Genomic DNA, 23333 nt, shown 5'->3' with positions numbered 1-23333 from the left:
CCAGCACCCAGCACTTGTGCACCCCGGAACCCCTGCATCCAGCAACCCCAGCACCCTGCACCCCTACACCCCGCACACCCTGCACGCCCAGCACCCCCTGCACCCTCGACATATATGCATGCTGCGCCCCAGCACCCAGCACCCCTGCACCCCCCCACCCTGCATGCTGACACCCAGCACCCCTATACACCCTGTACCCAGCACCCCTGCACCCTAGCACCCTGCACCCCTAGCACTCTGCACCTTGCACCCCCAGTTCCCCTGCACTGATCACCCCCCACACCCTGCACCCTCAGTACCCCAGGACTTTTGCAAACCCAGCTCCACTGCACCCTGGACCCCTGCACCATGCACCTCTGGACCCCTGTGCCCTGCAACCCCCGCACCCAGCACCCCCAACACTCCCTGAACCCCTGGCACCCCTGCAGCCTGCACCGAAACCATCCCTGCACCCAGCACCGCAGCGCTCGCAGCACCTCTGCACCCAGCAACCCACTGCACGCTGCACCCCCAATCCCCCTGCACCCAGCACCCCTGTGCCCCCAGCACCTCTGCACTCTGCACCCTGCACCCAGCACCACCCTTGCACTTGGTCGCCCTTTCACCTTCCTGAGTCCTGCACCTTCTGCACCCAGCACCCCCCACACCCCCATCAACCCCTGTGCCCTTTTGCACCCAGTGACCCTTGCACCTGGCAGTCTGCACCAGGCAGCACGCGTCTGGCACCTTGCACCAGCTGGCACGTATCCTGCACCCTGGGACAGAGCCTCTGCAGCAGCCGGCACCTGCCCCCTCCAACCACGCCAGCTGGGCAGACCCCCAATCCTGCACCCTTACGTGTCTCCTCCCCTGGACCCCAGCTCCCTCATGCACCCGGGGGTCCCACAGGGCTCCCTGGCACCCACAGCAGGGCTGGGCCAGCCCGTGGGGCTGCTCCCCTGCCCTCCAGCCCCGCTGCAGCCCACGCCATGGTCCCCCTGTTATCACCTGCCTGAGATATGGCCACGGCAGGAAAAAAAGTGCCTGGCCAGGGGCCAAGGCAGCTTGGGTGGCACAGCAGGAGCCACCCCTCTGCCACGGGTGCCCCTTCCTCAGGGCTGGTGAAAGTGGCCGTGCGGAAGTGCTAGGTGCTCCCAAAGGACCATGTGGCAGCATGACACCAGTGGTGGTGAGGGGGAGGTCCCAGCAGGGACCCCAGCTCCCGAGACTCTGTGGACACTAATGGGTGAGATGAGGGTGACCTGGAGGTCCAGCCCCGCGGGAGGTGCGCCGTGCTGCAAGGGGACTTCATCGGCACGAAGGGGACCTCGTCCACCTGCTGTTTTCTTTTCAGTCGTGGGGCAGTCACTGGCTTTGTGGATTTGGAGCCTGGGCTTTGACCTGGCACTTTGCCCTCGGGCCTCAGTTTCCCCGGTAATGGGCTGCACGTGGTTTCGTATTTTTACCCTTTGATTTCTCAAGACAAGACCTCTGCAGAGCCAGGAGCCCACAGCAATGTCACAAGAGCTGATGAGCAATTTTCCACATGCAGAACGAGACACTATCCAAAGGCACGACTTTCTCGAGGGATGTTTCTGTAAGACGTTTATACAACCTGCTGCGACATCAGCCTTTAGAGAGCAGGTTGGGCCCTGCAGCCTCAAAACCCCCTCATTTTCACTCAGCTAAGTTCTGCTGGGTTGCAAGGGGATGCTAAGCTGCTCCTGCGCTCTAGGTACTTGTGCTGGCTGTGCTTTCGCTCTGCTTTGCTCTTCCATATTGATGCTGAGCGCTCAGGGCAGTCCGCTGCCAGCTGCCCTAGCTGGCTGTGCAATGCCAACAAGGCTCGGTTACATCCAGGCTGGATTTGAGCCAGTCCTAAAGTGAGGGCTGACACACGGGAGCATTTGTAATTCCCTTACACCGAAGTGAAAAGGCAGGACCTTTATTCCAGCAGTTGTTGGGGAGACCCCACGTGCAGAGGAGGTTGCTCACGCTCCCACGAGAGACGAGGATGCTGAATTCACTGCTGGGGCTGCCTGGCTGCCTAAGACAAATGTGTACGCACAGAAAATAGAGAAACTGAGCTGTGGTTGGATCTGCCTCACAGTGGGTATCTCAGAGCCCATGACAATTAATGGTGGGAAAGAGTTTCCATCATGTGCTGTAAGTCACTGCGAAGCTGCCTTTGTTTTCGGAGACAGAAACCATTTTGCTTTCAGAGATGCTGCAGCCTGCTAAAGATCCCTGTGCTCTCGAAGGGAGGCCTAAGAAAGCAGGAATATCGTTGCTTTCTGTAATTATTCCATTGTAGCTCCTCTTCATACCAGTGAAAAATTCATCGTCCCCCAATTCTTGTGTGTAATTTCTGCCTGAAGATGTTTTTTTTTAACAGATTCCAGCCCAGGGAATGTCCCTGCACCAGTCTGGGGCTTCCCACCCAAAACGCCTGTGGCACTTGAGTTGTTAGCAGAGATTGCCTCCTGATAGGACGTGTGTTACTGCAGTTCCTGCCAGAGAAAATGTCCATCCAGCGCTCAAACAAAACACACCCCTCACAGCAGAGATGGGAGCTGGGCGAGTCCATCCTCACACCCGGAGAGACACGAGCAAATGAGTAAAAAAGACCCTTTTCATGTACTGGCCCCCCTCCGCCTGTCCCTGTTTCCCTTATCCCCAGCAAGGGAAGGGCCTCACGCCAGCCCTGGCAGGCTTGGAGACATCTGGCTGTTTCCTGCTGCTTTGAACCAGGAGGTCCCAAGCTCTGCTCCCTGCAGAGGAGCCGTGGCAGCACACGCGGGGATGCGCAAGCCGGATCCGGTCCCCATGGCTGCACCTCTGCAGCGCTGTCCCCATTGTGTCACCCTGCGGTCTGTGGCGGCCAGGAGTGTGGGACTGGGCAGAGCATCTTGTGCAAGAGCCAGCACCGCACCAGGACCTCTCCAGACAAGAGCATATTTGAAATTCCCAGAAGGTTTTGATGCAGTTGCTCAACCAAGTTCCTTAAAGAAACTGAATTGTCAGGGCTGTGCCCATGTTAATGTGGGTAACGGATGGCTTATTCTCTGTGTTCCCCTGTCTCACAGTTTAACCACTGAGTTACCGAAGACCAGCATGAACGGATGTCACTCCCATGCCCCGCAGTCTCCCTGGTACTCCCAGCCACCAGGTCAACCTGTCCCTCTGGTGCTGGGTGAGGTGCTGCTGGTTGGACCTCATCCTCTGTGGGGTCTCACCTGCTGCCGGTGCTCTCACAGGGCCTCCATGAGCCCCTGGGACCCCAGTGCTGCCCTTGAAATGTCAAAGCATGCCTTGAAATTTCTCCTTTCTGGGTGATGGCTTGGTCATTGATTAATTGAAGTCCATGAGGATGCTGTTGGAGCTTTGTCTGTGGTTACATTTCTCACCTGAGTGGAGAGCTGTTATCAAATACCCAAAACACTGTATGTTGGCACATCCTACCCCAATGCCCTGCTCTTCCAAGAAGCTGGCTGTAGCGGTGCCCTGCTGCAGCCTGCTGTGGTGTGCTACGTTCGATGGGGACGCCGTGCAACGCGCTGGCGCTCTCCATCAGCTGCAGTGAATTTGGAGCACCTTGGGTCTCCTTGCCACCAGCAATGCCTGCATGTGCCGCTACGGTGATGTGCACCACGTGGCCACCATGGTTTTTTCTCCCATCCTAGGCAACCTCCAGCCTGGTGAGTTGTCGCAAGGTTAGGAAATGGATTACCAGCCTGGGAAACCCCAGGCCAAAATTACAGTCATGTGGAGAAAGGACTATTCCTGAACCCTGCGCAGGACCTGGCCTCCTGGGGACATGGTTCGCAGGAGTCTGCAGCCCAGGGCCCCCAGTACCAGAGCTCCCTGCCTGGTTGTCTGGGCTGCACCTCCAGTAAAGCACAGAAACGCCATGAGAAGGAAAAAGACAGCTCGGTCTGTACCAGGGTTTTAAGGGAGGGGAATGAGGAACAGGAGCAATCTTGGCCCTGCTGAAACCCCTGGCCAAGCTCAGGGGCTTAATCTCAGCACGGGGCACAGGGAGACATGAGATTTTAGAGTGATCCCTTTCCTTTGCCTGCTGGGCACCCCATGGTCTTTATGGACAGGGTGAAGCAGTTCCCAGGACATAGGTATAAGCCTGACACAGCCAGACCAGATCAAGCACCCTGCTTCACCCCTGACATTGGGTGAGCCCTGGGATGGGGTTTTGCAATAACGCAGGCAATAGCCCAGCATAGCCCCAAGGAGTGCTTGGGAAATAAATACAGAGAGGATGGAGAGATACTCAGTGCGGTGGTAATGGCCTGATAAGTGTCTTGAACAGATAGAGCTGGTAGAAATTGAGATTGAAAGACAAGAAAACTGCTTAACTGATCATAATCTACATCAGACAGCTGAACTGGCAAAACTCCCAGCACATGACGGGGAATCGGAGACGGGGCTGACAACACCCCCTGTGCCACTGCTGGTCCCAGCGCTGCTCCTGCATGCCTTGGGAGACCCACAACGCAGCTCTTGCTGCAAGCCTGCCCTAACAACTCTCCTCTTGATAATAAACTGAAAGCATGAGAAAAATGGTGCACGTCCTGCTGTCCAGGGAGTGCAGGAAAAGACTGTGCTTTGGTGCAGTTTGCAGGCTTTTCAAGTTCCCCTGCCTGATGGCAATGTGGGGAGGAAAGACTTGGGGAGGAGGATGCTGTGGGCCAGCTGAATAAAGCCTGTCTTAGATAAACTCAAAACTTCTGTCGGTGGCTTCAGAGACACCATCAAAGGCAACAGCGTGACATAAAATTAACTGAGAAGGCAAAGTCCTGAGCCATGCTTTGACCTTCAGGGCGCTCGTGGAGGCTCTGCAGTCTCTCCAAGAGCCCTGGCACCAGGCAGGAGCCCCGCAGAGACCAAGGTCCACCCCGCAGAGCTCAGCTGGGCAGGCTCAGTGGTACAAGGAAGGGTTGACCTGGCAGCAGGTACGGGGAGATTGCTCCGCTGGAGTGATCCAGGCGCCGTAGGTGGAAGGACGTTACTTCAGACCTGGGTTTTTCCTGCTGTGGGGTGAGGGGGCCGTGGGAGGGGGCTGTGCTAGCAGAGGGTCTCTCACTGTCTGTCACTCTTCCATCCACTGAGACGTTTCTCCAAAAGGATATGCTCCTTGCAGTGAGCAGATGCTTAACATGGCTTTATTGTGCTATAGCAAGTGCCCTGGCAAGTACTTTATCCGGAGAGTCTGCAAACACATGAGAACGACTAATAGGGACTACCAGGGCTCAGCAATACATGATAATTTCTGTAATATTGGGTATTTTTGCACAGTGGAACATGCCTGGTCTGCCACTGGGTTTGCTACCTATGCCCAGCGAGATTAGGGAGAAGAAGCTGACTTTGGCTCACTACCCATCCCTGGACAAGGCTGATTCACTTGCTCACTTACTGCTTTTATAGAGAGCAAATGGAGAGGGCCAGGAGAGGAGCAAGGAGAGAAGCAGTGAGGATGGGATACTGGGGGGGGGGGGGATGACACAGGCCAGAGGACCCCCCCTCCTGGACTGATGGATCGATGACAAGTCAGGAGAACTGCAGAGTTAAGGATGAAACTTCTCTTTTTATTCAATCATTTCTCCTCCCAAGAGAGCCACAGAGCCTGAACAACGGGCACTAGGGCAAAACCATTGGGCAGCCATTCAACTGCATTTTGGGGACCCACAGATTGGTGGAGGGGGGTCCGTGCACACAGCCCTGATCTGGGGATGCTCGGGAAGCTGAGGCAAGCTCAGACTCTCTCAGCAAGAGGACTGACCCTTTTTTCCCTGGATCTCACCCACCGAGCGGGCCACGTCAGGGCTTGTGGGCATGGGCAGGCACAGGCTAGGCAGCCCCCAGCTCAGTCCTCACTGCCCAAGAGGGTGTGCAATGTCCATCCAACAGCTTTAAAATATTTTACAGAATATTTCCATCTTCATGCTTTGTGCCAAAATGTTTCTCCCTCTTCTTCTTTTTTGTCCCCTGAATTTGTCAGTGAGAAAACAACCCAACAAAACCCAAATATTATTTTGTTCTGATTTCAGCAAAAAAACAAGAATGCAAAATCCCCACCCTTGTGTAACAAAAGGCAATTGGGAACACGTTGCTTGCAAAACTGCAGATGCACTTAGGAATCTCCCCTACTTTAAGGCTGTTGAGAAGGTGTTGGCCAAAGGTGGAGAGGAAAGCAAGCCACATAACGAAGGCAACCAACTGTGCACCTTTTGTACTAAATCATCAAGGTTTATGTTTAGCAAGAAGAGCATCACAGCGCGTGTTCGGAGCAAGCCCAGCCCTGCACGCAGCGCAGCCTCTGCCCACAGACGATACGCAGCCAGGAGAGAGGCTCTGTTTATTTGCAGGGTAATTCTACCAGCTCTGCGTCTAACGGGGTAAACATTTCTGTGCAGTTAAAAGGCAAACCGTGGCCTCGGCGCTCACCCAGCTTCAGTTTCCTCTGCACAGCTTGCGCTTCTGGTTGAGGATAAAAAGTTGCACGTTTTGAAAGCCAAAGCTTCTATGGGTGAAATCTGCCTCGAGCCAGCAGCAATGGCCACCTCGAGCACCTACTGAATCCCTCATGTGAACCCGCCAAACCTTGCTCGTCCTCAGGGTCACAAGGCCACAGTCCCCATGGGTTTGCTTGGCTGTGCTCATCCTGAGGGATGCTCATGCTGCTGCTCTGTGGCCCAGCGGCAGCAGGAGGGGTTTTGGTGGAGCTGTCCCCGAGGCTGGTGCAGGAGAGGTTGGAGCGGGGAGCCGGCAGCCCTGTGGGAGCCCTGCACTAGTGGCCTCCCACCTCCGGCAGCTGGGAAGCATAGAGAGCTAGTGTGTGATGGAGGAACTGGTACTGCTCGCTCGTCTGGATCATCCCACCTCTGCAAGAGAAAGGCAGGTCCCACTGACACCTCACCAAAGCCTACAACCCCGTCCCCAGCTCCCTGCTCCCGGGCCACAAATATTCCTGCTTCACCCGTCACGTCCAGGTACCTCTGAAACAGGCGCCAGAGCTGCCCAAAGAGTATTTGGGCTCAGAAGCATTGCCGGGCTGTTCAAAATGCAGACTAGCAACTGATTTGCCACTAATTTTTACCAGTACTTCTTGAAAAGTGGCAAAATTGAGTGTTTCTGGATTTAGTGGCTGAGCTGGAAGGAGCCGACCAGCTGCCAGGTTGAGAGCCGCTCTCCTCTCCCACACGTCCTCAGGTCCCCAGAGCTACAATAGCCCTGACAGCAAAACCAGCCCGGCACTGGGGAATCATTTGCTGTCAACACATCTGCATCTTTTAGCAACCCTTCTGGTTTCCATGAAAAATTGTCCCCGTGCCCCTTCGTGATGCCCATCCCCACATCCCTCCCACATCCCTCCTCACAGGCTTGGCACCCAGCAGGACCCTCCAAGGAGCCGCCTGCTCTGAGCACCCACCTGTCTATGCGGAGACGGCACACAATTCCCAGGATATCCACCTCCCCCTTGTCCTTCAGCTGCTGGCACCCGATCCTGGTAGCGATAAAGCAGCCTGTCCGGCCGATGCCTGCACTGCAGGACAGACACAGCTGTGCTGAGCACCGACGATATCCACTGCCTGGACCTTAATCTGTCCAAGCTGGACATACTCCTGGATTGGTTTGCTGCTATGATTTCTTCCCAGAGGGATGCTGGGGTCGCGGTCCCAGCTGCCAGACTGACTTTCTTGGGCACCAAAAGACATGGGCTGGTGTCTCTCTGCCATGGCACGGGGGTCTTGCCGTGTTGCACGGCCCAGCTAAGGCTGCTCTGGAAGCACAAAACCAGTCTGTGCACCCCATCCCTGCACAGTGCAGGGGTCTCTGCAGCCCCTTCACCTCCCCTCCCAGCTGTGCTCTAATCCCAGGCACCGAGCAGTTTGCACTGGGGCAGGCCAGCCTGCAGCATCGCATGCTGAGTCTGTTGCATAGGGACGGCTGGGTGCTCTGCTCCGCTGCCCCCAAATTCACTTAGCAGTGAGAGAAAATATGCAGAGGCCACCTCCTCCAGGAGGGATGCCCTGAAAAACAGCTTCACAGGCGAGCCACAGGCCATGCTCAGTGGCAGAGGAAACAGGAGCCTGAGCCGTGGATCTGCCGTGGGTCTGGTGGCTGGGTCCAGACTCTGCAGACCTCTCTTGCTCCCACCTCGCTGTCTGCAGACCCAGGTGCAAACCAGATTTCTTTATGGGGCAGTATGTGCTGTGCTAATGCCACCGTCCTGATGCCAGGACAAGAGTTGCTGGTTGAACAACTCTGCTATGGGGATGCCATGCCCTGGGATTTCTGCACCACGGCAGGACCAGCTCATGAGCATTCACATGTGGGATTTTCCCCTCTGGCATTTGCAGACTGTCCCCAAGGTGAAGAACACACAGGGGCTCAGGTGAGGGGAAAGCTCTTACCTGCAGTGCACAACAATGGGCCCCGGGCTGGCTGCAGCCTGCAGAGTCTCCTCCACCTTGGACACCAAGTGCAGCAGGGGCTTGGCTGACTCAGGTGTCTGCTGGTCCGGCCAGGAAGGGAAGAGGATGTGTTTGACCTGGCGGCATTCACCTTCAAGCTTTTCCAGCACAGAAGAAAGAGAAATCAGGATGTGGGAGCCCGGACTCCCTGGTCTGGGCCAAATGAAGGCATGGAGTCCAGTTCAAGCAGAGGCTGAGCAGCCTGTGCCCATCTCATCTGCTCTCCTCCCAAATCCCTCTTTGAGCCTCTGCCAGACACCCAGGAGAGACCCCTTCCCAGTGTCCCATCCCCGAAGATGGGAACAGATGCAGAGTGTCCCAATAACATCCCCACAGTCCAGGCAAAGCCAGCAAGATCCTTTTGGCTAGTGTCAGCCCAGGGTGACTACGGAGAGCCCATGGGGCAGAGCCCAATAGCACAGTGCAAACAACAACAGGCTAGTAGAGAAGCTCTCCCCAGCTGACCCCCTCTCCTCTGCGCCCCAGGGCTGGGTCCTGCTCCTCTCAGCCTCCTTGGGCAGGCAGGAGCCCTGCAGACCCCTCCTCTGGCAGGGGGCTCAGAGGACCCAGTCCTCAAAGCCATGAACCCTCTGCTCTCCTGTCACACAGCGTTGCCATCCTGCTAGAGAGCCTGGGGGTATCGGGGGCACTGCCGGGCCCTGCTGGGCTCGCCCTCTGACCCCAGGATGGAGCTCGAACCCACCTGAATGGAGAGATCCCGGACCATGTACTCCACGCACTCGCTCATCCCCTGCACACGGATGGTGAAGGGGCCGTAGGTGCCCTCCTTCTCGGGCCAGTAGTGGACGCACTTCTGAAAGAACAAGGCAGGGTTTGTGGCTGTAGAGATGCTCAAGGCATCCACTGGATGTTTGAGCTATGCTTTGCTCAGTGCCTTTGGGAAGGGGCATCACTTGGGGAGGTGTGGGGGAGCAGGGAAGGTGGATGTGGAGTGATACAGAGGGGAAGCTAAGGAGGGGATAGATCCCTCTCCCCACATCTGCTCCCCCTGCACCCTCTCCCGTGCTCTGCCATATGGCTTTCAGACCCCAGGGCTGCATGGCTCTCCCCAGCCCCACGGGAGCTGTGCCTGGGCCAGTCCATGTCCTGCCAGACCCAGGAGGACCCAGCCTGCCCGTGGAGGGCACAGGGATGCTGCACCAGCCGGGGAGGGAAGGGAGGAAGGACATGGCCAGGAAAGAGAGGGTGCATTCCCCCAGGCAGATGCTGCTTGGACAGGGAGCCAGGGATCCCAGCCAAGGCACAGGGCGGCCACCACGCAGGGCACAGCACTGCCGGCTCCCGTCCCAGCCTGGATCCACCAACTGAGGGCTCCCAGCCCAGGAGGAGAGCTGCTCAGGGCCAGAGGGTCACTGCTGACCGCTGCTTCTGCTCCGTCTCCCAGGGGTTGCCCTAATCTCTTTATCCTATTATCCAGCTGGCAAAGCATGCCCAGAGCATGAGAGGCCACATGAGGAGGAGAGGCTTTGCTGGATGTGGCCAAGGCTGCAGCCTTGGGGCTCTCCTCCTCCATGTGTGATTGATCAGGGGTGCCCTCTGAGAGCAAAGCAGAGAAAGCAAGTGGGTGCTCAGACCCCACATTTGGTCTCGCATAACCCTTTACTGTTGTTATTACCCCACCCTGTGCTCCTGGCTGGGGTGCTGGGCCTGGGCCTGGGGAAGGACAATGGTACCTCTTTGCGCTCCTGGAGCTTGGTTATCATGACGATGAGGGGCGCCTCCTCCTGCCACACCATCTCCCAGAAGTCGGTCACGGTGTTCAGCATGGGTCCCTGGGTGGCAATGTACTCCCGGGGCCGCCCCGCGTAACCCTGCCAAGCACGTGGTCCATCAGTGACGTTGCAGGGGGGACCCTGATGTGTGAGGGGAGCCTGTGTCCAGGCCCTCCTGGTGCTTTTCTTCCTCTACAAGTGAGAGGCTGAGCCACACAGGCTATTTCCTACTAAACCTGTCCTTGAAATGCTTTTATAGACCTGATCAGGAGCTACCAGACATCCTTGCCAGCCTCCTGACCCCACAATCCAGGAGCAAGCCCGTGAAGCAAGCCATGTGCACCCAAGCTCCTTGCAAGCATCCCCGGGTTATTGGTGTGACGATAGCCAGCGTGATGGATGCCTTGACGAGGGAGAGCTCACGCAGGGAGCAGCACTCCTCCCCGCAGGCATTTCCCTGAGGACAAGCAGAAGTCATCAAGCCTTGCTCTGGCTGGGACTTGGGATAGTCCCAGCTGGGTCCCACCAGTCCTGCCTCCCCGCCAGGCTCAGGAGGGGACGTGGCAGTGCCCAGCAGCAGGAAGGCTGGGTCTGGGGACACCTGGAGGGGTGGCCCCTGCCCTGCATCTGCCCCAGGCTCTGTTTCACAGCTCCAAGCATCCTCTGCCTCCACGGTCACTTCCTCCCCCAGCATAAAATTGCCAAAGAAATAGAAAAGCTTGGAGGTGCTCTGAGTCCTGCTCAGCTCCTGCTTCACACCATGGCCTCATGGGCAGTGCTGCTGGCCCAGCAGAGGGGAGAGCGTGCAGCAGCAGCAGGCAGGAACTGGAGGGCAGGCACCGGCAGAGGTGTGGAAAAGCCTTCTCCCAGGGTCAGTAACGTGTTACTCCAGCTCCCAGCTGGAGATGCCATTTGGCAATAGAGCAAGGAGTCAGGAACCCAGCTGAGCCTGCCCCGGGGATGCTGGGGGAGGCACCCACAGCACCCACAGCTTTTGGAAAAGTGAGTAAACAGCACTCCAGGCAGAACTTCATGGCTTTATCAAAAGAGATCTCAGTTAAAAATGCACCCAAACCCCTGTGACTTAATCCAGGTCTTTCCAGCAATCCTGTGAACAGTTTGGTCCCACAAGAAGTTGCACTGGCCCAGTCAAGGGGCAGGAACATTTTCAGGAACATTTTGTATAGCCCTTTTCTCATGCCTCAAGATTATTTCTTTTTCCTAGGAAACACGATTTTCCATTCAGAAGAAGACTTGCAATAAGACCTGGAGGTGTCAACACTGGGAATTTCCCCCCACCTGCTCTTCATGCTCAAAAACATTTCACGGGATATGGTCAGCAGGAAAAACATTCAATCCCAGGTGGGGGCTGATGTGATCAAATACCTGCAGAGCTCGTCAAGACTCCCTGTGCCTCCCAAGCATGCCAGAAGCAGGCTGGGTTGCTAATTTGCTGATGTGCCTACAAATTCCTGCACTGTGACACCATTGGAGAGGTAAGTGGAAGGAAGGGGTCAGGAAATACCAGCTCCACACAGGGATGTGTGGGCACACATGTGCTCAGGTGTGTGCACCTATATGTGCACATGTGTGCGAGATGATAGGGATGGGCAGTGTTTGTGCATTTTTGTTAACACTCGTGTGAGACAGAGAGGATGCCACGTGCTCACGTACACCCTGATGCATGTGGACAGGGTGATGGTGTCACCCGATGTGAAGCTGCGTGCTGCCAGGCTGCTTCAGGAAGACTACTCTAAAAGTGGTCCTCTGCTGCCCATGTTCAAACCCTCATTAGGACCAGCAAGCCTCCCAACAGTTTTAGGCATGGTGCTCCTGTGTCCGAAGTCAGACTTTGACCCTCACCACAGGATGCTGGCAGCTCACACCGCTGCTGTCTCATTGGATCACACCCATGAGCACCATCAGAAAAGAAATGCTACTAAATGCCCTCCAGCTCCAACTTGCACCCTCAAACCACCTTCCAGGGTTCTGTCCGTCATACTAGAGGGCACTTTTGTGGGCTATTTTTCTGAGTCCCACATTCCCACGCTCTCCTCGCTGCCACGCACCCAGAGCGGCTGCTGACCCACCTCCACTTCTCAGCACCCCTGGCCTGTCCCAAGGGGAAGGATGCTGAAATGAGATTAATTGCCTAGAAAGAAGCCTACCAACCAGGCAAAGCTGGCACCTGGCTGACACAAGAGCCTGTTTTCAGGTGACGTATGGTGCAGCACAACAAGTGAGACTGCAGCCTGGAAGGGGTCATTTGCACAGGAGGATGATTATGATAGTTACATGCTTGGGTCTGGGGATTTCTCAGTCTCTGGAAAGGGACCCCATTGCGTGTCAAAGATAAGCCATGCCCTCCCCTTCGTTAGCTTTCTTCTTGGTAAATTGCGACAAACCCCCTGAGCGGACAGGAAATTCCTGGATGTGTAAGGGTTGAACAGCACTGGGCTGCGATGCTCTATAGACACAGCTTGCCTCCTGTGGCCTTGCCAGACAATGGACTAGTGCATGAGGAAGAGATGGAGAAGCCCATACAGGTGCCCAACTCGCCCAAGCAGCAGGAGCCAAGAGCAGCCACCTCATGAGACTTTCCCACCAAAAGGGACGGTGTGTCTGCCCTGCACGGATGGAGCTGCATCTCTCCAGCTCAGAAAGGGGTGGCAAGTTCAGATGGCTACCCCAGGGCAGCCACAGGACAGTGGGTGACAGTCAGTGCCCCGGCATGCAGGCCCCAGTGTGGCACCCGCAGCACCAAGGAGTTTGCAGCCCAGTGCCTTGTGAGCTGTGGGCTGCAGGACCTGGGAGACCACCCGCTCTCGAACCAGGCAGGACACTCACCGTGATGTAGTTGGCATTTATGTAGCTGTCTTCCTCCTGGTTCCCTGCCCTCCTGAGACAGACCCGGCTCTCAGGATCTGAAAGACATGGCAGGCATTACCCCAGGGACAGTCTTTCAGAGCCTGACCCTGCCCATCCTCCCTGCCTCAGCTCCAGAGGCTGGAGGCTGAGTCCTCCAGCTCCATGCCATGCTCAGAGCTGTCTGCACCCTCCCTCGGGCCCCTTCTTACCCCACTTCACCCTCACTACCATGGCAGGGTACAGCCAGTCATGCCCAAACCTGCCTGTACCACAGTGAGAATGTGGGGTAACTCACCTGCCAGGCAATGACCCCCCAGGGCCTTCCCACAGTGCATGACTAGAGCCCAAATCAGTCCTCTATAATGTTCTCAGCCTTTACACCCCTAGTGACGTGCACTTGGGACATGTAAGGCCCCACAGTGGCAGGGAGCAACCCAGGCTCGCCTGTCATGTGCTGCACACCCTGCGAATACACCCCAAGGAGTAGCTCCTCATGTACCACCCCATAACAGAGTGTACACTCCCTGCAACACAGCACCCAGCTCCTGCAACATGGAGAGCAGGAACAAGCACGGCAGGAACACCAAGAGCACCCAGGAGTGCCCACCCTGGTGCCAGGGCTGCTCTGAGTCACCCCTCTCCCATGCACAAATACCCATGCACACACACCCATGCACACACCCCCAGACCCCCCTTCCCCTGCACGTGGCACCTGGGCAAATGTGAGGCAAAGGGATGCAGTGGCACATACTGGGGAGAATGGTTTTGTATCTGTCCTTGGAGGCACGTCCAGGGATCTCCAGCTCCTCCGGACTGACAAAGTTGGGTGGGATTTTCTGCAGGGGGAGAGAACAACTATGAGGAAAACCCCATTGCTGCTGCTTGTGTCCCCTCATCGTGGCAGAGCTGGTCCCCCAGGCAATGAGAGCCTGACCCAGGGAGCAAGCAGCATCACCAGAGATGTCAGCTCCTGGGATGAGCCCTGTTCTTACCCCAGATGTGGTGGGACACCTTCCAGAGAGGCCACCTTGGGAAAAGAGCTTGGCATGGGAGGGCAGGACAGGCTTTCCAGGGACACAAACGGGACTTGTGTGGACCAGGGAGCAGGCACGCAGGGGATACCCAGGGCACCCCTCACCTCTGTTTGCCCACATCGCCTTCCCTGCCACTGGTGCTGTGGGGCACAGCTGGGCTTGGAGCCTCCCTCGGAGATGTCCACCCCTGCCAGTCCCCCCCACCGCCAGCCCCTGCCAGTTCCCCCCAGCGCCAGCCCCTGCCATTCCTCGTGTGAGGAGGGAGAGAGGAAGGGAGCGTCTCACCGAAAACTCCTCCTGGAGCTGTGTCAGGCTCTGGGCGTGTTGCTGGAGCTCCTCTCTCCTCAGCACGTGGCTGGACGTCCTCAGGAACTTCAGCGTGATGTCCCGTGGCGTGCAGACAGGCTGGATGGGCTCCACGCTCCCCAGTGAGCTCATGTCCAGCATCAGCGACACGTTGGAGCCCCTCCTGTGAGGCAAAGGGGTCCCTGGCTGACCCGCTGCCACCCTGGGGCAGGAGGACAGCCCATTCCACCATATCATCAGTTAAAACCACCCCACACCGAGCAAAAGCCAGGCAGAGAATAACAGAGGATGAAGAAAGTGGCCAGGTAGACACCCCAGAAGACAGGAGTGTTGAGGAAAAAGGAACTAGCTGGTCATTTCACCCTTTTGCTGGAAAGCCTCCAAAGGATGGTGTCTAGATTTGGCCCGGGCTGGGCTGGGCTGGGGGGTGAGGGCTGCCTCCATGCTCAGACCTGGCACCTGCACAAGTCGGCAGGCAGTGGGCTGGCAGGGCTGGGCTGGCGGAAGGAAGTTTGGGGGAGCCCAAGCCCTGGGGGTGAGCAGTGCCATGGATACCCGCCGTCTGGGCTGAGATGGGCAGCGCAGCATTCGGGTTGCAGGTGCCGCCCAGCCACGCTCACCTCTCCTGAAGACGCACGTGCTTCTTGGCAGAGGGACTAGGCTTGTCCGTCTTGTCCATGTCTGCCCCGGCTGCCCGGGCTGGCAGGCTGCTGTTATGAACTCTAGAGCACACCAAACAGGCTTGTACCATGCTGTGGCAGCCACGAAGCCCTCGTCCTGAAGCACAGGGAGTGGACACAGGGGAACCTCAGCTCCCGGGGAATCAAGGAGCCATTGGAGGAGAAGCAGCTGGAAAAGAAAAGGCAGATCTGATAGATACCATGAGGCTGGGTGGACCGCCCGATGGATGGTCCCTAAGCAAGGGACAGGTTTTAAGTCCTCATCTGCCCTGGAACCAGGGCCCCCAGCCCCTGCATCCAGGGGAGTGGCATTGGGAGAGCTCCCAGCACATTCACCCTCTGGGACGCCCACAGCACTGCAGCCCATACAGGCACCCACTGGTGACCCTGGGCATGGCACCAACGGCCATCTGCTTGCACCTAGCAGAGGACACCCATGCCCTGTGTTGCCAGAGAATGGTCTGGTTTTGGGGGAGCCCAAGATGCTCTCCATCTCCATGGGAAGCACACGCTGCTGTGTGTTTCCAGCCCTTCCCTGGCATGCCTGCTTCAGCCTGGGGACATGGTGGGGAGGAGGGAGAGCTGGGACCCACATGAGCACAGCAGCATTTGGCAGATGAGATGAGGTGGGCCGTAGGCACTACAAGGAGCCTGGCCAGCTCCTGCTGTTGGGAGACACGGGGCCAGGCACCCTCAACAGCCTCATGGCTCTGGCGATGGAGGGATGACTCTGGGACAACCTCCTCCATCCCTGACAGTCCTCCCTGCTGACAGTCTCAGCAACCGTCAAGAGGAAACTGCTTTATCTGGGTGGTTGAGCAAGAGGCAATGGGGTAGCCCAGCTGGAGGAGGGTGGCAGGGCTTCACCACCACCAGCCCCAGGACAGCCCCTGACAGGGACAGGGAGATGCAGGTGATGCTGGTTCACCTCTGGGCAGAGCTCCTCATGGTGCAGGCAGCACCCTGGGATCGTGAAGCTCCTTCTCATCCCCAGCTCCCTCCATGAGGAGGAGACAGACCCAAAGGGACAGGGGATGCTGCGGAGTTGAAGCTCTTGGTGAGCAAAGAGTGGGATACCAAGTACCCCATCAGCTCAGGGAGGTCCTGCAGAGAACCGGGTCCACGCTGTGGCTGTGCCGTTTGGGAACGTGGCTAGGGCAGGAGCTGTTCCCCATGACTCCCTGCTGCCCAGCGGCATTTCTGGGGGTGGCAATGCCGCTGCTGCCACGCACACTATCTCCATGCCCCATGCAGGGCACCCTGGGGGCCTTGTGCTGCTGGGGTGTCCCCTGGCCCCGCAGGGCAAGAGTGGCTGCTCCTCAGGAGCCGCAGCACCAGGGGAGATTCTGACCAGAGACAGCAGCAGGCTCCAACCCCAGCAGCCATCCCTCGCACACCGGCCAGGAAACACCCGGGAGATGCCCCAGCCAAACCCCTGGCAGGCAGGAGGGTCCTGGGAAGAGCCCCAGCTGCCGGCACCTGCAGGGAGAGTGTCCCCATCACCCTGCCCAGCATCCCAACCCTGCCCAGGGCTGCCCGGCAGCAAGCACATGCCCACTGCCTGTGGGTGCCAGGGCCCGGCACTGCCCGGTGGGTGCCCTCTCTCCAGTGGGCGGCATGGGTGGGCTGGGGGGCTGCCTACCTGCTGCCCCGTGGCATGGGCTCCGTTCGTCCCGGCACAGGCCCGCAGGCGCCGCGTGTGTCGGTCTAACACCACGGTTTGAAAGTGTTCAGGAAGCTGCTTATCAAAGGAGCTGCTGCCTCTGCCGCTTCCTCTCCCTCCTTCTCCCCCACCCTGCCTGCCGCCCACACACATACCGGCCACATCGCTGCAGCTCGGCTCTGCTGGGCCGCCTGCAGCCCCAGCCCTGCTCCCCTCTGGCAAACCCCCGTCCTGCACCCATGGGCACAGCCCTGTCTCCCCCAAAATCCTGGGGTGCCTCCACAGGCATCTTTGGCAGGGCCGGCGGGGTGTGCTCGGTGCCCTCTGTGACCGGCCATGGCCAGTGCTGGTGTCAGCCCATGGGGCATGGATGGATGGTCAAGACCTGGCCATGGGGCTGGGGCACTGGCAGATGGGTTGAGGTGAGATGCTTCACGTGGTGCAGTGGTGCTGCTCTGGGGACACCAGACCTCACCTGCCCCACGGGCAGCCAGGAAGAGTCCTCCCATCCCTGCCACCCTGGCCATATCCCCTCACCCAGGCTGTGCACCAGCCGTTCCCCATCCTGCTGCGGGGCGAGCCAGGGCTCAGCACCTCCCACCCTCAATGCCCGGCTGTGCGCAGTGTGGTCCTCGTGCCACCCCAATGTCCCCCTAACCCATGTCCCTGTGGGTGCCACCTGCCACCCCTCTGCACCCCGGATCATCCCTGGGCACCTCGGGGGAAGACGCGTGGGGTCTCCCTCCCCAGCAGGGCAGGGAAGGGGATGTATTTGGGGAAGAAGCTCCCTGGAGGGTCTGGCTCAGGTAGGACAGGTCTGCCCTTGGGGCACTGCACATCCTTCCTGCCGATGCCCACTGCCGCCTGCTGCAGCTCTGCCACTCTTCCTGTTTGTTATTGCCGGGGCTCTGCGTAGAGACACTGCACGCTTCCTTCCTCTTCTGCCACCACCCCGCTGCGCTGCCGCGGCTCCCGCTGCGTCCCCACCAACCATCACGGACCCCATATCCCAAACGCCTTCTCCCCCTGGCTACTCCGCTGGCTCCTCCTCGCTGCCCCGGGGAGCCCCCTGCCCTGGGCCACCTCCAGCCCAGTTCGTTGTGGTGACCAGGGCCATCCCTGGGATGTGCGGTGCCGGCACTGCCGGTCACTGAGCTGGAGAGGTGCATGTCTGTGCATGCCTGTGTGTTTGCAGGAACGTGTGTGCAAGGGGGTGCCAGGGTGCCAGAACAACATCTTCACTGGTGGCCCATGGGAGACCCTGTCAGTGCCACCTTTTACCCAAGAGCTGGGAGATCAGAAGGCCCAAGCTCCAGAGCAAAGTGCTGCGCTTGGCCAGCAGCAGAGCAGCGTTATCCTGGAGACAAGGGCCACCAGCATCTGTGTCTTACGAGCAGATCCCAGGGTGCCACAGCCTCTGCAGACCTGGACTGGACTCTATATCAGGCCTGAGGATGAACTGACAAATTGCTCTGTCCTATGTGCGATGAAAGAACTTGGCTGTAAGGGCCTAGAGACAGCCCCACCACAGACAAACAAGCCCCAGCACTGCCCTTCCCTCCCACCCTCTGTCTTCTGACTGAGAAGTCTTCCTAAGATGACCAGCAGTGCAGTACTTAACAAGGTGGCCACATAAACTTGCCCTCAGTAGGGACCAGAGTAAACAAAGAGAGTTCTTTCCTGAAGTATCAGCCTGTCAGACAATGCAGAAGCTTCCTTCCTCAGCAAGACTGAGGCTGGGACTGTATCTGCCCTCTTAGTGTAGTGGGTACCCTTCCCATCTGGGTGGCTTTGAGCTCAAGGGGTCCCTGAGGATGCAGCCAAGATGCAAACCCCTGGGGCGGCCCTTCCTGCCTTTTGCTGGCCCGACCCAGCACAGACCTGCTGCCTCCTTACCAGTCCGTTCCTCTGGCACTGGGACAAGCAAGGGAAAAGCTCAGCATGGCATTGGGGCAGATACCATGGAGCCACCAGTACACACGAGTCATTGACCATGTGTTGGTGACATCCGTGTGCCCACACTCACTCCCAACCTGCCCAACTGCCAGGCGCCTGTGATAGGGAGGATGGAGACAGCTGGACCCCCCACAGACCTTTGTAGGGCCCAGGGAACATCCACAAAACCTAGCAGCACCCAAAGGTGCAGAGAAACGGGGCTCTGATCCCCAGAGCTGGGCTGTCCAGAGGCCCTCGCTGTACCCGAGAGGCACCACAAGCATGTCCTGCTCCTCTGCACGGAGCGCAGTGAGGAGACCAGAGGGCAGCACCAGCCTTTGGGAGCCGGATTTTGGCCCTTTTTCCCCAAAGGGAATGGGAACCTTTCACCAAAACATGGTTTTATCCAAGAAACAATCTCAAGCTGCAAAAGTGGTGTGGAAAAAAACTTTTATGGAAGCTAAGAGTTCCCTGTGTGCTGTCCATTTTAGTGATCTGTGGCCCAGTATGATTTAAGAGATTTGATGGCCGTTTCAAAGGATTTGGGACCCCCTCAGCAGTAAGTCCCTTCCTCCTCCTGCCAGGTTCTGCCTTGGTCATGAAACCCTCCTGAAAGCTGCAGAGAAGGATGCAGATCCACTCCCTTTGCAAAATGACCTTGTTTGGTTGCCCTGGGACCTGGTCACTCTTGGGCCTCAGTGAGACCACGCACGGGGGTAAAAGGAGGAAACCGAGATACTGAGATGCAGTGTATCCTCTGCTTCTGAAGCAACACAACATCAAGGTACTCATGCTCAGGGAACTACCCCAGAAAACCCTGCAACACTTTCCCTCTGCCACTTATGGACTTCCCCATGCCACTGGGTTGGCTCTACCAGCCACATGTGTACCTGTGCTGGCTGGGACCAAGAAGGACACCCAGGACAGAGCCCCTGGGAACCACACCTGACCTCCTTTGGCTTTTTCTTATTCAGAAAGCACTGATGGAGACTGAAGTGACTGTCCTGGCCATGGGGACTCATCCAGGATGGAGGGAACGCAGGAGGGAAGCAGATGTGGAGGCAGAAAAATCTGCACTGCTGGGACCTCCTGGCCCTTACATGCATCTGATGGTGCACGAATGGACCCTAGCGTACTCCCACCCGGCCAGCATGGCTCCTGTTCCTCCCCTCTGCTGAAGCACTAGCAGGCTGAGACATGACAACGGAGGTGCATTTGGGGGGAGAAAAAGCATGGGAGGCCACAGCCCAGTGGGGACCCAGAGCACAAAAGACAAGATGCTGGTGGGAAATGAGGCATGAGCTGGTGGAGACAGAGTGGACATGAGGGAGACCAGGAGTAGACGGAGCAGGAACGCACTGCTTGATCCAGGGCACTTTTCAGCTCTCATTGCCACTCCTGCAGCAATCTTCCCCCCGTGCCTCATCGCAGGGATGCACACCCACACATGCAGAGTAAACATCCCTGTTTACACATCGGTGTCCACCCATGCAGGCGAAGGGCATGCAAATACCTCGCTGGCCTCTGCAGAGCAGTGAAGTCCCAGGGGTGCACACACACATGCTTTTGTGCACACTACTTCTGGCCACCTCTGCTCCCCAGCTTGGAAAAGGGTGCTGCCACCCTGCTCCTCCTGAGGGACACAGGCTGGGTCCGCAGAGGGGTGCAACTGTGAGCAAAAAGCCAGGAGCTGCTCTGGCCAGTGGTGCAAGGCAAGGGGCCCTGCATTGCTGTTCAGCCATGCTCGTCCCGTGTTGCACCACCAGCTCTGTACCAGACGCATCAGGCTGGCCTGGGGTGCAGAGCACGGGGGAGCAGTCGGGTCCTACAAGAAGGGACTGCTGGGGATGTGGAGGACCTGCAGTAGGGCCTGGCTTTGAGGGAGGAGGGTGTCCAGGCTGGGGGCAGACCCCACCCAGGGAAGGTTTGCAGTCAGGGCAGGACCAGGACTCCAGGGCAGCCACCTCCATTGCAATCTGCTGCAGGCAAAGAGGAACCTGGCAGTCCCCGGAGGGCAAAGCCCAGAAGGAGATGGGGGGGAGCAGCACTGAAGGAAATGGCTCTGGAGTGGGTCCCATAGGGCCACAGCTGTGCCCCTCACCATCTTCCCTCCCTCCCCTGGTGGGGCAGGAGCGGTCAGGGCCCAGAACAGGAACATCCCTTGTTCCCAGTTCTCTGCTTTGACCTTGGTGGCAGCGGGGTGTCAGTGCCTGGATCCCTCAAGGGTGGCCTTCACCCTTGCACTCTTACAGCCCATGTGGAGAGCAGGACTGCTGCAGGGACAATAGTGTCCCTGCTGCCAGATCCCTCCCCTGCCTCGCTGCAGAAGCTCCAGCCTTCTCCTGTCTGCAGAGGCATCCCGCCCGCGCAGCATCCCCAATGCTCAACACAGCGAGCAGGGTGGGTGAGCGTGGCTTTTGTGTTTTGGGAGGTGATGATGATGCCCACAGTGGTGCTGGGACAGCAGAGGATTGGTGATGGAGGGGTGGACACGGAGGTAACAGTCCCAGCTGTTACCACATCAGCCATTCACCCTGGCCCAACCTGAGGTGCTCAGAGATGTGCCAGGCATGGGATCCCGTGTGTCCCCTGTGTGTGGACACCTGTGCATTAGGGTCATGAGTTGGGATGTAGGGACTGGAGAGGTCTGTGGCAGAGCCTCAGGGGTCTTGAAGGGGCTGTATGGCTGTATTTTTATTTTCAGAAAGCCCAGCAGGACATGGGGACCCTACAGAGCTGGCGCTTTGGGGAGGGAGATCTGGATTTATCCCTGACTGGTACTTGCTGGTTGTTCGCTTGCATTTTACAACTCTGCTTCCATGGGGTCATCTTGCACCCTGAGCATCCTCTGGCCATACCCTCATAGTCGGTTCCCCTTGTGCAAAGAGCAGCCTCCAGCTTCAGACTGGGACTTGTTCTTCCCACTAAAGCCCAGCCAGTCCTTATGCCCGTTTCTGCCCTCCAGCCTCCCAAGCACGAGCCTCCTCTCCCAACCACCCTGCCCTGATCCACACACCCCAGCACCTCTCCTCACCCTCTCCAAACAGCAGCGTAGCCCCAAAGTTACCTGAGCCCAGGCAGGCACCGAACTAGCACCCAAACCAGAGATGCTGCCTCGCAGTCTCACTCCCCCGGGATTGCCTACCACACCATGGCCTCGTCTCGCTGGGCCTCCGTCACCTTTGGGTCCAGTGCTCAGAAAGGGCTGGTCTTGCTCCCGCTGACATGACTGGGAGCTCAGGACGTTGTGCAGGGTTTTGGAAATTAGCCCATCTCCTTCACTGCCTAAACATCGCTCATGGGCTTGAAGGTGAAGCAGCTGCCTCGGGATTCAGCAGACTCTGTTACAACCGACTGATCAACTCCCGGCAGGCGTGAGAAGAACTATGCAATTAGCCAGAGCATCCCGCAGAGCCGGCGGCGGGGGATGCATACAGCCCAGTTACAGCACGGTATCAGGGGGCTCCACATCCCGCACCCGCTGGCCTGGGGACAGCTAGGACCTGGGAGCTGAGTGAAGCACCTCTGCAGATTGCTTTTCCCGGAGAACAACCTCTCGCTACTCTAGCTTCCTCCGCATGAGCGCATTCCCAAGGACAGCCCCGGTACTCTGTGCCGCGGCGTGCAAATGTCTGCCACGCACAGCCCGTGCTGGCGGGGCTGCAGGGAGCTCAGAGCCCACAGAGCAGCGCGGCACGCGAGCCCGGACCCTCGGGCATCCCGCTGGGATGGAGCTGATCCTGGGGAGGGAGAGCCTAAGGGAGCGGACATATGACCTTCCTCCCCATTGCCAGTCACGGTCTACGCAGTTTGCTCCTGCCGCTGCCCGGCTCTGGCTGGGAGCAATTAAGCAATTGCCGTTTCATTTTTTCAAGGCATCCGCCGCTGATCTTGCCAGCCCCTGCACTCCTGCCCCTCTCCTCAAGGAGAACCAAAAGGATGGTTTATCACCTCGATTTCCTGCTTAACTGTTGGCATTTTTTCTTCTTTGAGTGACTGCTGAGCAGAGCCACTTTCGGTTTCTGGAATTAGATATTCTCCTGCAAACAAGCTGAGCTTTCCTCCAACTTTGCAAAAACAAAGGCAGAGGCAAAGCAGGTGAACCACCAGCCCCATCTGTGTGGGGCTAGCAATGATGCAGAGTTGGTGCTGCTGTGGACTGAAGAGGGGTGCATTGGCACAGGAAAAAACAGCTCCCCTCAGAAAGGTGTTCTCCTAGCGTGAAGGTGCTTTATATCAGCATGGTTTATTCCTCTCCTCATGTGGGAACAAGCTCTCCCCATTCATTTTAGCTTCATGCATGGAGGATTGCTTCTAAGTTGAGTGGTGAGGGTAGAGGGGATCTAAGCCAGTGTGTGGGGCCAGATCTCCAAGGTGCTGAGACTTTGACTCTCTATCCAACAAATGCCACAGGAGAAGCCACAGAGGCACAGCAAGAGCCATGGGGCTACCTGGTCACCCAGAACACACTGCTGTACCTCAAGGGGACACAGCCCCAGCACCAGCGGCAGCATCTTGCTCATCCATGTGTCTCTTGGGCTTGTACAGCGCTTCCCTGGCTGCCTCTGAGAGAGCTGTGATTTTAGAAAGGCTGCCCGGAAACCTTTGCGTGCCTCAGTTTCCCCTGGGGAGCTAGCTGTCTGCCT

At 57.9% G+C, this 23333-nt stretch overlaps 1 protein-coding gene across 1 annotated transcript; it reads right to left on the bottom strand.

Moving 5' to 3' along the window:
- Positions 1 to 6646: 6646 nt before the first annotated feature.
- Positions 6647 to 15160, bottom strand: PTPN7 (protein tyrosine phosphatase non-receptor type 7). Its single transcript, XM_050911461.1, has 9 exons — positions 15030 to 15160; positions 14389 to 14572; positions 13821 to 13905; positions 13049 to 13125; positions 10163 to 10300; positions 9172 to 9282; positions 8409 to 8566; positions 7424 to 7537; positions 6647 to 6875 (listed from the first exon to the last, which is right to left on the bottom strand). The coding sequence occupies exons 1-9, from the start codon at positions 15158 to 15160 to the stop codon at positions 6782 to 6784; spliced, it is 1092 nt and encodes a 363-aa protein (XP_050767418.1). The 3' UTR covers positions 6647 to 6781.
- Between the last annotated feature and the right edge of the window lie 8173 nt (positions 15161 to 23333).

Source organism: Gymnogyps californianus, chromosome 27, assembly GCF_018139145.2.
Source record: "Gymnogyps californianus isolate 813 chromosome 27, ASM1813914v2, whole genome shotgun sequence".
NCBI classification, from domain to species: Eukaryota; Metazoa; Chordata; class Aves; order Accipitriformes; family Cathartidae; genus Gymnogyps; species Gymnogyps californianus.
Note: the sequence above shows the minus strand (reverse complement) of the source record. Positions and strands in the feature narration are given on the sequence as shown.

Excerpts from the sequence above, each read along its gene's own strand:
- PTPN7 (XM_050911461.1), bottom strand. The coding sequence starts at position 15,160 with ATGGTACAAGCCTGTTTGGTGTGCTCTAGAGTTCATAACAGCAGCCTG. Across the intron at positions 14,573-15,029 it reads CACGTGCGTCTTCAGGAGAG|GAGGGGCTCCAACGTGTCGC; the intron begins GTGAGCGTGGCT and ends TTTGCCTCACAG. Across the intron at positions 10,301-13,048 it reads TAAATGCCAACTACATCACG|GGTTACGCGGGGCGGCCCCG; the intron begins GTGAGTGTCCTG and ends CGTGCTTGGCAG.